The sequence below is a fragment of the Pelodiscus sinensis genome, chromosome 22 (assembly GCF_049634645.1).
Source record: "Pelodiscus sinensis isolate JC-2024 chromosome 22, ASM4963464v1, whole genome shotgun sequence".
Lineage (NCBI taxonomy): Eukaryota > Metazoa > Chordata > Testudines > Trionychidae > Pelodiscus > Pelodiscus sinensis.
Genome location: NC_134732.1, coordinates 11,669,360 through 11,682,535, shown reverse-complemented (window position 1 = coordinate 11,682,535; position 13,176 = coordinate 11,669,360). Strand labels below are relative to the sequence as shown.

The 13,176-nt window shown below is 46.6% G+C and overlaps 1 protein-coding gene across 4 annotated transcripts in view; it reads right to left on the bottom strand.

The window, feature by feature from the left end:
- Window positions 1-13,176, bottom strand: part of PKN3 (protein kinase N3) — a 47,559-nt gene that overhangs the window by 12,310 nt on the left and 22,073 nt on the right. For 3 of the 4 annotated variants that reach the window (XR_012897256.1, XM_075906033.1, XM_075906034.1), the window contains exons 13-17: window positions 10,908-10,984; window positions 7,241-7,307; window positions 5,102-5,193; window positions 4,591-4,767; window positions 4,441-4,503 (exon numbers count right to left, since the gene is read on the bottom strand). Coding sequence is in view for 3 of the 4 variants with exons in the window: in XM_075906033.1 (XP_075762148.1) it covers window positions 4,441-4,503; window positions 4,591-4,767; window positions 5,102-5,193; window positions 7,241-7,307; window positions 10,908-10,984 (476 nt within the window). In the remaining variant the exon portion in view is untranslated. The remainder of the gene's footprint in view (window positions 1-4,440; window positions 4,504-4,590; window positions 4,768-5,101; window positions 5,194-7,240; window positions 7,308-10,907; window positions 10,985-13,176) is intronic. The other variant, XM_075906035.1, reaches the window with a different exon arrangement.

The following is a 13,176-nucleotide window of genomic DNA, read 5'->3' as shown; positions in this document are numbered from 1 at the left end:
GCGTCCTTCCTGAGACCCAAATCTCTAGTGAAATCATTGAGCTATACATTAAGAAAAACAGGAAGTTTGTCTAAATGCCTGAAGACATATCTGTCAGGGCCCCCGAGCATGGAGTCTGAAAAAGAAAAAACACATCTGGGGAAAGTGATGATCAGAATCATAGAATCATAGAATACTAGGACTGGAAGGGACTTTGAGAGGTCATCAAGTCCAGTCCCCTGCCCTCATGGCAGGACCAAATACTGTCTAGACCATCCCTGATAGACATTTATCTAAACTACTCTTAAATATCTCCACAGATGCAGATTCAACAACCTCCCTGGGCAATTTATTCCAGTGTTTGACTACCCTGACAATTAGGAACTTTTTCCTAATGTCCAACCTAAACCTCTCTGCTGCAGTTTAAGCCCATTGCTTCTTGATCTATCCCCAGAGGCCAAGATGAACAAGTTTTCTCCCTCCTCCTCATGACACCCTTTTAGATATCTGAAAACTGCTATCATGTCCCCCCTCAATCTTCTCTTTTCTAAACTAAACAAACCCAATTCCTTCAGCCTTCCCTCATAGGTCATGTTCTCTAGACCTTTAATCATTCTTGTTGCTCTTCTCCAATTTCTCCACGTCTTTCTTGAAATGCAGTGCCCAGAACAGAACACAATACTCCAATTGAGGCCTAACTAGCGCAGAGTAGAACGGAAGAATGACTTCTCGTGTCTTGCTCACAACACACCTGTTAATGCATCCCAGAATCATGTTTGCTTTCTTTGCAACAGCATCACACTGCTGATTCATATTCAGCTTGTGGTCCACTATGACCCCTAGATCCTGTTCTGCCGTACTCCTTCCCAGACAGTCGCTTACCATTCTGTATGTATGAAACTGATTGTTCCTTCCTAAGTGGAGCACTTTGCATTTATCTTTATTAAACTTCATCCTGTTTACCTCAGACCATTTCTCCAATTTGTCCAGGTCATTTCTCCAATTGTAACCCTATCCTCCAGATTAGTCGCAACCCCTCCCAGCTTGGTATCATCTGCAAACTTAATAAGCGGACTTTCTATACCAATATCTAAATCGTTGATGAAGATGAACTGAGCCGGTCCCAAAACAGACCCCTGCGGAACCCCACTTGTTATACCTTTCCAGCAGGATTGTGAACCATTAATAACTACTCTCGGAGTACGGTCATCCAGCCAGTTGTGCACCCACCTTATACTAGCCTCATCTAAGTTGTATTTACCTAGTTTATTGATAAGAATATCATGCGAGACCGTATCAAACGCCTTACTAAAGTCTCTAAGTATATCACATCCACCGCTTCTCCCTTATCCACAAGACTCGTTATCCTATTAAAGAAAGCTATCAGATTGATTTGACATGATTTGTTCTTTACAAATCCATGCTGGCTGTTCCCTATCACCTTGCCACTTTCCAAGTGTTTACAGATGATTTCCTTAATTACTTGCTCCATTATCTTCCCTGGCACAGAAGTTAAACTAACTGGTTTGTAGTTTCCTGGGTTGTTGTTGTTACCCTTTTTATAGACGGGCACTATATTTGCCCTTTTCCAGTCCTCTGGAATCTCTCCTGTCTCCCTTGATTTTCCAAAGATGATAGCTAGAGGTTCAGATACCTCCTCTATCAATTCCTTGGCTGTGTCTACATTGGCACCCTTTTCCGGAAAAGGGATGCTAATGAGACACTTCGGAATTGCAAATGCCGCGGGGATTGAAATATCCCTCACGGCATTTGCATGAACACGGCTGCCGCTTTTTTCCGGCTCGGGGCTTTGCCGGAGAAAAGCGCCAGTCTAGAAGGGATCTTTCGGAAAATAAAACCTTTTCCAGAACATCCCTTATTCCTCTTAAATTCAGGAATAAGGGATGTTCCAGAAAAGGCTTTATTTTTCCGAAACATCCCGTCTAGACTGGTGCTTTTCTCCGGCAAAGCCCCGAGCCGGAAAAAAGCGGCAGCCATGTTCCTGCAAATGCTGCAGGGGATATTTAAATCCCCCGCGGCATTTGCAATTCCAAAGTGTCTCATTAGCATCCCTTTTCCGGAAAAGGGTGCCAATGTAGACACAGCCCTTGAGTATTCTAGGATACATTTCATCAGGCCCTGGTGACTTGCAGGCATCTAACTTTTCTAGGTGATTTTTAACTTGTTCTTTTTTTAATTTTACCTTCTAAAACTACCCCCTTCCCACTAGCATTCACTATGTTAGGGTATGTCTACACTACCCCGCTAGTTCGAACTAGCGGGGTAATGTAGGCATACCGCACTTGCTAATGAAGCCCGGGATTTGAATTTCCCGGGCTTCATTAGCATAAGCGGGGAGCCGCCATTTTTAAATCCCCGCTGCTTCGAACCCCGTGTAGCGCGGCTACACGGGGCTCGAACTAGGTAGTTCGGACTAGGGTGCCTATTCCGAACTACCGGTACACCTCGTTTCACGAGGAGTAACGGTAGTTCGGAATAGGCACCCTAGTCCGAACTACCTAGTTCGAGCCCCGTGTAGCCGCGCTACACGGGGTTCGAAGCAGCGGGGATTTAAAAATGGCGGCTCCCCGCTTATGCTAATGAAGCCCGGGAAATTCAAATCCCGGGCTTCATTAGCAAGTGCGGTATGCCTACATTACCCTCCTAGTTCGAACTAGGAGGGTAGTGTAGACATACCCTTAGGCATTCCTACAGACTTCTCGGTGAAGACCAAAACAAAGAAGTCATTGAGCATCTCTGCCATTTCCAAGTTTCCTGTTACTGTTTCTCCCTCCTCACTGACCAGTGGGCCTACCCTCTCCTTGGTCTTCCTCTTGCTTCTAATGTATTTATAAAAAATCTTCTTGTTTCCCTTTATTCCTGTAGCTAATTTGAGCTCATTCTGTGCCTTTGCCTTTCTAAGCTTGTTTTTGGGCCCTTAACAATGTCCCTTTGAAAAACTGCCAACTCTCCTCAGTTGTTTTTCCCCTCAAGCTCGATTCCCATGGAACCTTACCTATCAGCTCTCTGAGCTTACCAAAATCCACCTTCCTGAATCCATTGTCTCTGTTTTGCTGTTCTCCCTTCTACCCTTCCTTAGAATTGTGAACTCTATGATTTCATGATCACTTTCACCCAAGCTGCCTTCCATTTTCAAATTCTCAACCAGTTCCTCCCTATTTGTTAGGATCAAATCTAGAACAGCTTCCCCCCGGTAGCTTGTTCAACCTTCTGAAATAAAAAGGTTAAAAAAAGAAGAAAACCTCTTGCCTAACCTTTAAAAAGTGCTTACCTAACAAGTTTTTGAGTGACATGTTATTGTAATACTAATGCATAAATAGGGAAGGAAAGTTTGAGTTAGAGGGACAATTTTGGGGAACACTTGGAGGGACACCTCAAGGACTCTTCACCTGGACGCATCTTCATTCCCACTGGCAGACGGAAGACTGGCCATCGGAAGCCTGCCTGGGTCACTTGAGAGCCACACTAAACTTCGGTAATTATTGAGGGTGGGGATGTTTTACACACGTCCACAACAGGCTAGTAAGTGCTTAAGACTAAATAAAGTTTAGCTTTAAGTGATAGCACTCTTGTGTTGTCCTGTTTATACCATCCATCTATCGGTTGGACGACCGTGTCTCCCCTGAATTATCTCCTGACACCTCCTCGCAGAGAGTAAAAGTTACTGAGAGGTTTGGGTTGAAAGAACCCTGGGTAACAGCTAAAAAATGTACTGGTAAAGGGTGAAGGGGAAATGCATGTAGTCTATAGCATAAATTTATAAGCTCTTGCTGATCGGTTAATCCAGGGCTGGCCACCCTGTGGCTTGTGAGCCACATGCGGCTCTTCCCCCCTTCAAGTGCCGCCCCTGCACCCCTAAAAATGGCCTCTGGCCCCCGTTTCCCTGTGTTCACCATCCAGCACGGCAAAGCAAAATGGCGCCAGCAAGATGGCACTGGCTGACGGGATCCTGATGTGGCCAAAAAGCCACCCGGAGTTTTTTTTTTTTGCTCAACAACTTTTCCCCCCTGTCTCTTTGCGCTATATCCCCAACTATTGTGGCTCTTTGCCTTTAATGGGTTGGCCTCCCTTGAGTTAATCGGTTAACCGACAATACTGTTACATCCCTAGTCTATAGCATTAACTGATAAGCTTTTGCTTATCAGTTAATTGGTTAATTGACTATACTGTTACATCTCTAATATGGACACAGGTTTGGATGTGTTCTATTTCTGCCAGCTCATTCCAGTCAACTGTGGAAAGGATCCTGTGAAACTCTTGAATGTGATGGCTGGAGTAGTGGAAGGAAAACATGACATGTCTGTGAGCTGGCTAGCTGGATAGAGTACTAAAGAAAACCCGTCACTGCAGCAAGATGCAAACTGCACATGTGGCTAAATGAGCAATTTAAGATTTGGGTTGCTAGGTTTCTTTTACACTTTACTGTTAATGTTATGTTACCTGTAAATAATTTTGTTCTCATGTAAGAACTGGAGTCCCAGCACTACGCAGGCCGTGTAGAACCTGAGAAAGAGGAAGAGTTTTCACTACAGAGACTTGAAATCAGGTCAAACATCTAAGTAATTTGAAACCTAAACCAAGGTAACTCACTGCACCACATGTTCTGGAAAGACATCAGAATGAATGTGCATCATGAGATCACCACCAGGGACATATTCCATCACAAAACATGCATGATCTGGTGTCTGGAAACATGCAAACATGTTCACCACGAATGGGTGGCTGGAAGAATTGATCACTTCAAATATTCGCTTCTCGCAGTACAAGCTGTCAGGATTTAAAGAATGAAAATGTCAGGGCTAAAGCTCTTCAGAGACACATATATTTGGTGCTAGAAGTACTTAGGAGGATATCTTTATACTTAGTTACAGAACAAAAATAGAGATAATACTTATTTTGTGTTGTCCCCAAACTCCAGTTTTAGTCTGTTTTCTCCAGATGTGTTTTATTTTGCTAGATGCTGGGAACAACACCATTATAAGCTTTTTCCAAGTCTTTATTTTTGCCTGTTCTGATGTTTAAGAGGGATCCACTATATTAGTACTGAGACTGGCATGATTAGAGACATGATCTCACAGCCTCTGATGAAAAGGAGACTTACCTATCAATTTCATCTTGGCTAACAATGTCTTGTTTCTTTATGGCTTTGATAGCATACAACTTCCCTGTTGCCTTATATTGACCTAGCAGCACCTGAAAGACAATAAGTAGTCAATAATCCAGCATTCCCAGTTACTCTGAGAGTTTCTCATCTTGTTACTTGGATTCCTACCCACACAGCCAGCAGGCACTCACAACAAACTACTGCAGTTCATTCCAGAGAGTCATGTCAAAGCTAAGGCTAAGTAACTTGGAGGTGCTTTTATTATTATCCTGCATGTGCAGCAGTGAATAGCTCCAAATGATCATTTTAAATTATGTTATTTTTAAAATCTGGGGTGTCAAAGCTGGTCCTAGGATCTTATAACAGATAAGTGATCCAACTATGCAGGAGTTGTGAGCTCAGTCTTTGGAGGCGAAGAGCATCTTTTGCAGGGGTCGGCAACCTATGGCTTATGATTCGAACCTACTACGGCTCTTTTGGTAGCACAGCTTAATAGTAATAATAATAATAATAATAATAATAGAAGTTGAAGTGAAATACGAGACCATCCCACCAAGGAGCCTGAGCACTTATCTGCCAGGGGCTCTCTGCAGTGGCTTCCCCCAGTGACTCTCCCTATAGGAATTCCCTCTAGGGTGCACGCCAGCTGTGCACAAAAAACTGTAATCCCATCCACCTCCTCGCGCAGAAGCACTCACCTTCCTTGGACATGGAAAGTAAGCTGCTGGTGGTGGTGGGCTTGATGGGAGAGTGGGGGGCCAGGCCGTGTGGTGATTGCCAGGCTGCTCCGGGAGTGGGCCACATGGTGGGCAGCTATCAGAGTTGAAGCCAGGCTGTGGTGTGGCTGCTCCTGGAACCAGGGTTGGGGTGTATCACAAGGCCCTGCCCCCAACTCTAGGCCTGGGGAGAGGCCAGATAACTCCAGCCTCTATGCTCCTACCTCCTCAAGTTGCTGGGGGGAGCCACTGCAGAGAGCCCCTGGCAGGTAAGTGCTCAGGCTCCTTGGTGGGATGGTCTTGTATTTCACTTCAACTTCTATTATTATTATTACTAGTAAGCTGTGCCCTATGCTTGCTACGCTTGCCAACCCCCTTCTCTCTGGCCACTTTTGTGGCCAGAGGGCATGATGTCATTTTGTTGCCCAGCAGAAAAAACTTTTCTATATAGAGAGATTATTTTGACTGCATTAAAATGTTGTAGGTACCCAACAGAAACAAGTGGAGACAGAACTAGATCCACAAAAGTACTTAAGTGGCACAGTCAACGTTTAATGTTTCATTTATGCTATTATTAATCATCATGTCATTTATCAATAATAATATGTTGTATATTTTCAGTCATGCGAATGGGCATTCTTATATGTCTCTTCATTGACCATTTGTTCTGAATTTTAATGTAGTTTGGCTCTTTGGTTTGAAAAGGTTGCCGACCCCTGATCTAATGCTGTTCTCTAGTCACCTCTATGGATGACACAAGGTCCCAGTTGGCCCAGGGGGTGGGGAAAGCATGCAAAGTCTCCTCCCTCCACCAGGGGTATGCAGCACCTAGAGGGAACTGCCAGCTGTTCAAAATGGCTGGTGGTTCCCTGTATGTCCCATGTGCCCCAGAAGGATGGGAACAGGGAGCAAGAGACTTTGCACGCTCCTCCGCCCCAGGCCTTTATTGGCTTGGGGGCAAGGGTGTGCATGAAGTCTCCTTCCCCACCTGGGGCATGTGTCTCCTAGATGGAACAGCCCCTTCCATCCGAGGCCCTGCCCTTTCTAGGGATGGAGCTGGCCCACGACCGCTACCCAGAATTCATGAATTGGCCCCCCTGCAAAAATTATTGCCCATCCCTGAGTTAAAGGCATATGAACTACATGGGGCATGTGGAAAGAAGACAGATGGAGGATTATCAGCCCTTAAAGGTTCTCTCCAGCCTTAGAATCCCTAAACACCCAAAATACCCTCTTATTAACAGGAATATCAGCTGTTTCATTGTGGGGCAGAAGGTGAATTTTCCATTTACAGTGAAAGGAATCTCTTCCCCTTTTGAAACATTTCCACTCACAAACTATGACACACATAGGTGGAAAAAAAAGAGGGACCTAGCTTTGCACTCGCCCCCTCCGAGGAAACCCCTTATTCCCAATCTACCTTCCCAAAGTGCCCTCGTCCCAGCACAGCAATGCAGCGAAAATCCTGAAGTTGAACAGCCCTCTTCCTGCAGGCAAACAGAGAAAGCACTGCTAGAATAAGACACAGTAAACTGAGAGGTCAGAAATGAAGACTAAAGGGAAGGAGGTTTACACAGCAAGAAGCCAAGCCTGAGGAAGCTAGAGGATAAGTAGTGAGACATGACCAAGTACATATGCAGGTGCTGCCGGGACAAAGAACAAAAGGTTGGTGGTGGGGTATCAGAGGAGCTGAGGCATGGTGTGCTGGTAGAATGAGAAGGATTCCAGCTCTTAGGAGTAGGTAGTGATGAGGGAAAAGTGGGGGAGTTGGAGAGCAAAAATGGGGTACAAAATGTGTAGCTGAGTGTACAGATGCCATGAACCATTATGTGGGTCATATGCTGTTAAGGAAACTAAAACTGTAGATTCTAGAATCTCTGAAAATCATTTTCTGGGAGCAAAGTTTACCCTCTTCTCAAGTGAGTAAAGTGAAGGGCTGTATCTAGCCTAGCAAGACACAGTTGTCCCTGCCAGAGAGAAGGTAGGTAAGTCAATGTACGTGTCTGACTGTGTGCTTGCTATCAACAATTTCAAACCTCTAACGTGAGGGTAAAAGGTCTGACATGTTAATGCTCCTACATAAAGAAATAGTTGAAGCTGTAGATCAATTAATGTTTATTTTGTTAGTCATGCATTTTTACATCACTGATGTTTCAATATTGTCGTTAGGGTATTTTTTACCTTGCATTTTTTTTATATAACACTGATACAGATTAAAGCCCAGTAGCAGTATTAGAATTCACAGGTTGAGCTTCCCCATTCTGGACTTCCCTGGACTTCATTGTCGGTGACCCCGTGGGAGCACTCAAGGGGACAAACAGGCAGACTGGGGTCAGGAGCATTGCCAGACTATGGGGCTGGAAGAGTGGAACTTCCCAGCCACCACCAAGGGAAAACAGAGCCCCCACCGTGCAGCAGAGCCCCAGGTTCGTGGGAGAAGTGTGACAGCAGGAGGAAAATCAGGCCAATCAGATCCTGAGGATGCCAGACCAGGGAGGTTCAATCTGTACAAACAGCGTTATTGTTTTACATATGCACCCCCTTCAATGGGGATTAATTTATCTCAGCTATCTAGATTAATATGAGGGATGTTAAGGTTTAACCCAGGGGCCAGCAACCTTTCACAAGTGGAGTGCTAAGATTTGACTTATTCACCTCAGCGTGCCTGTGATACTTTTTAAAGTCAATAATAGTTCTACTTACAGCAGGTTCATTAATAAATAAATTAAGATGCAGATCTTACCTTTTAGTGAAGGGGTCAGCAACCTTTCAGAAGTGGCATACCAAGATTTAACTTATTCATGGCTTTGTGTGCTGGGGGATGGAGGGGGTAGGGGAGTACAGTGACCTTATTTTCTGAACCAGCTGCAGCTAGGGAGAACGGTTTAATTTAAATTATGAAACAGATTAAACATTTTAACTGTCTCATGTTAATTTATCAAACTTCATTTTAAATAAAGTAAAATATTCTGTCCAACACTAAAAGTTTCAACGTTTTCTTTATTTATGGCAGGAGTGGGGAAGCTTTCTTGGGTCGGGGGTCACTGACTCACAGAAAGAAATCAGCTGGGGACCACACAAGTGAGAAGCAAAAAACCTCCAACCCTCACTGATGTGGCCCCCCCAATGAGACACCTCACTCCTCTGGTGCTCCTGCCCCATGGAGTGAGGGGAAGGGACAGAGAGGACTGAAGTTTGGGGCATCCCATAGGCCAAAATTACTTTTCTGGGGTTCTAGGGGATTTTGTGAACCCCCTTAAGCTCTGGGGTGGGGAAAATGTGGGTTCAGTGTGTGGAACAGGGTTGCCAGTGAGTAGGATAGAGATGGGGAGGGTGCAGGATCTGGGCAGGAGGTGGAGTATAGGAGGGGGTGAGGGTGCGAGGTCTGGATGGGAGGTAGGGTGCAGAAATAGACTGGGAGTAGGGTGTCTGACTAGGGGGAGGGGGCAGAAGCAAAGGAAGGGGCAGGAGTTGGCTAGGGACAGGAGCAGCCAGACTGGCTGGCTGGAAGGGGGGGAGTATGAGTGATGGAGTGGAGGTCTGAGCATGAGGAAGAGGGGGGGCACTCACTTGTTTTTGCGCCGCGTGGCAGGCAGGTGAAGGGCAGCAAGTATGGCCACAGTGTAGGCTCACAAGCTCACACAGAAGCCACTGGCAACAAGAGGCAGCCAAGCAGGGGTTGCACAGCACCTTGCCCAGTCCCTTGGGGCTGTCAGCGGGCTAGGACAGCAGGCGCAGCACCTTCTGGTGCAGGCTGAGCACCAGGCTCTTGGCCAGCTCCCAATGGTGCGGGCCAGCATGTCCTCCTGGTACAGGCAGAGGCCCCCGACTGGGCTGCAGCAGCTTGGCCAGCCACAAGCTGTTCAGCTCCATGCTGCTTGCTCCACTTGTCAGCATCTCCAAGGCACGGAGGTCCCCACAGCAGTGGTGGCCTGAAGGAGGAGGAGGTGGTGTGGCCGGATCTGGGACCCCACACAGCAGAGACAGTCCTGGGGGGCAGGGCCTTGCAGCACTCAGTGGTGGGGCAGGGGATGGCAGGGACTCACCAGCAACAGTGCACATCATAGCCGGCTCAGGGGCACCTCGAAGCACAGAGCCACTGTGCACACAGCCTAACCTGCTGCCAGCACCCTTCCCCTTTCCCAGCAGCAGGTTAGGCTGCTTGCACCGTAGTTGGCTCAGAGGCGTCTCCAAGCTCGCAGCCACTGTGCACGCAGCTAACCTGCTGCCGGGGAAGGGGAAGGGGAAAGGGAAGGGTGCTGGCAGTAGGTGAGGCTGAGCGTGCCACTCAAAATCAAGTAGCATGCATGCTTGGGGTTGCCGACCCCTGATTTAACCAGTTAACCAGCAGGACTGGAGCAGCCACAGACAGGCTGCACCAGCATAGCCTCTACCTTTAGGGTACCCTGGCCCGCCACATGCAGGAGCTGTTCAAGCATCTTGGCCAGAGCAGCCTCTGTCTGCAGCGATCCTGGGCGCCCCACTGGCAGGGGTTACTCTAAGCAGGTTGGAGCAGCCCCTGTCTGCAGCAAGCTGGATGCGGGGAGTGTTCTAGCCCAAGAGCAGGCAGAGGCACTCCTAGAATCCCCTATTGCCCACCCCCCTTTAATCAGTTAACCAGTTAAATAATGTGTTTAACTGGTTAGCCAATGAAATGGGATTTTGCATCCTTTATTATTATAATAAACAAGGGGTGAGGTATACTGGGATGCTTCTGAAATATGTTACTTAGTATTCAGAGAGAGAATACATCAAATGTTCAAAAATGAGGGGCCATTTGAGGACAATTACATTATTTTACCTTCTACTAGAAAGATTCACTCAATTGTATAGCATAGCCTATTATTAAAGTAACAATCAAGGGTCATTGCACAGATAATGCTATGCAGTGATATGGATATATATGATAAAATGCAGAGTTTTCCTTGTACTATACAAATACAGTATGAAAAGTGTGACTGAGAAATCAATTTCCTAATTAGAGGCCATAATACCTATTTAAAAGAACTTAAGGCTCACGGTCAAAAATTTCAGCTCAATATCCCCTTTCCTTGAGTCTGAAAGGGCTCCATGCTGTCCACAATTACCTCTGAGAAGCCCAGTTTGGTGCTTCTGTTACAGCAGAGCTGCATGTCTTCTCTTCCACATGGAGCCTCTTCACACACTGAATGGAGAGAAAATCACCACATCAAGTTTTATTCTATGGAATGGTGTTTGCAAAGTCCCATTGGATCAGATCAGAATGGATTGGAAAACCCACAGTCAAACCTCTATCTCTGTTCCCCAGCAGTGACCGGAACATGTTCTTCTTGTCATGTAAATGGGGATTGTCTATGTTGTGAGTGGAGTATGGCCGACAGTGCATATAAGCACAGACTTTCTATGGCTATTTAGACCACTTCTGTGATTAAGCAATGCAATAAGCAGATTCTGTCTCCTTTTGTCGTAGTCAGTACTCATTTGAAAAAGTCTAGGATGAACCAGAGCTTTTCCAGAAAGTCATTTCAATTCTAGAGAACTCTGGTAACCATACAGAATGCACTTTCATTTATGGGCACACACAAACTAGAAGTGTGAGGTGAGCGACCAAGGAGCTTGCGAACAGGACAACAGCGATGGATGGTGATAGGTCTGCTGTTGTTACCTGCATGGAGTGTGCCATGTTTGTCTTCCTCCCGGAAGAAAGAACGGATTTCATCTGCACTAAGTGCAAGCTGGTCGCCATTTTGGAAGAAAAAAATTAGAGGACTGGAGGCCCAAATGTCGACCCTACGCTCGATCAGAGAGCATGAAGACTTCCTCGATAGAAGGCAGCGTTTAATCCTTCAGGCACGGCAGACAGAAAAGCCAGAGAGGGCAGTACGGGACCAGGAAGAGAACTGGCAGCATGTAACTTCTAGAAGGGGGAAAAGGCCAGCATGGGAATCCCCCAATGCTATAAAGGTAGGTAATCACTTTCAGGCTCTCTCCACAGGCTCTGCAGAGCTGAATACTTTGGAAGGGACCTCACAAGGAAGAAACTGGAAGGGAACACCATCTACTGTAAGGCATGGGATGTGTAGTCCTAGAGATGGGGGTTCCACGGTCACCACCCCCAAAAGAAAACGACGGGAGGTGGTGGTCGAGGACTCCCTCCTAAGAGGGACTGAGCCATCCATCTGTCGTCTGGACCTGGAATCTCGAGAGCTCGCATTCAGGATGTGACTGAGAGGCTTACCAAACTGATCAAACCTTCGGATCGCTACCCCTTCCTGCTTCTCCACGTGGGAACTAATGATACGGCCAAGAATGACCTTGAGCAGGTTACTGCGGATTATGTAGCACTGGGAAGAAGGATCCAAGAATTCGGTGCGCAAGTGGTGTTCTCATCCATCCTCCCCGTTGAAGGGAAAGGACTGGGTAGGGATCGTCAAATTGAGGATGTAAATGCGTGGTTGCGCAGGTAGTGTCGCAGAGAGGACTTTGGTTTCTTTGACCATGGGACTCTGTTCCGGGCACAAGGATTGTTAGGAAGAGATGGGATCCACCTAACGAAGAGAGGAAGGAGCATCTTCGCAGGCAGGCTTGCAAACCTAGTGAGGAGGGCTTTAAACTAGGTTCGTCGGGGAACGGTGACCAAAACCCTGAGGGGAGTGGGAAAGTCGGATACCAGGAAGAAATGCAGAGAGGAATGAGCAAGAAAGGAGGACCCCTGATTCAAATGGAGAAGATAGGGCGATCAACTGGTTATCTGAGGTGTTTGTACACTAATGCGAGAAGTCTGGGAAACAAACAGGAAGAACTGGAGGCCCTGGCCCAGTCCAAGAAATATGATTTAATTGGGATAACAGAGACTTCGTGGGATGACTCGCGTGACTGGAGCGCTGTCATGGAAGGGTATAGACTGTTCAGGAAGAACAGGCAGGGGAGAAAATGAGAAGGAGTTGCACTTTACGTAAGAGAGCACTATGATGGCTCTGAACTCCAGTATAAAGAGGGAGAAAAACCTGTAGAGAGTCTATGCGTTAAGTTTAAAGGAGCAAACAACAGCAGTGATGTTGTGGTTGGTGTCTGCTACAGGCCACCAAATCAGGTGGATGAGGTAGATGAGGCTTTCTTCAGACAACTGAGAGAAGCTTCCGGATCGCAGGCCCTGGTTCTCGTGGGGGACTTTAATCACCCTGACATCTGTTGGGAAACCAATACGGCAGTACACAGGCAATCCAGGAAGTTTTTGGAGAATGTTGGGGATAACTTCTTGGCACAAGTGCTGAAGGATCTGACCAGGGGCCATGCGCAGCTTGACTTCTGCTCACAAACAGGAAGGAACTAATAGAGGAAGTAGAAGTGGGTGACAACCTGGGAAGTAGTGATCGT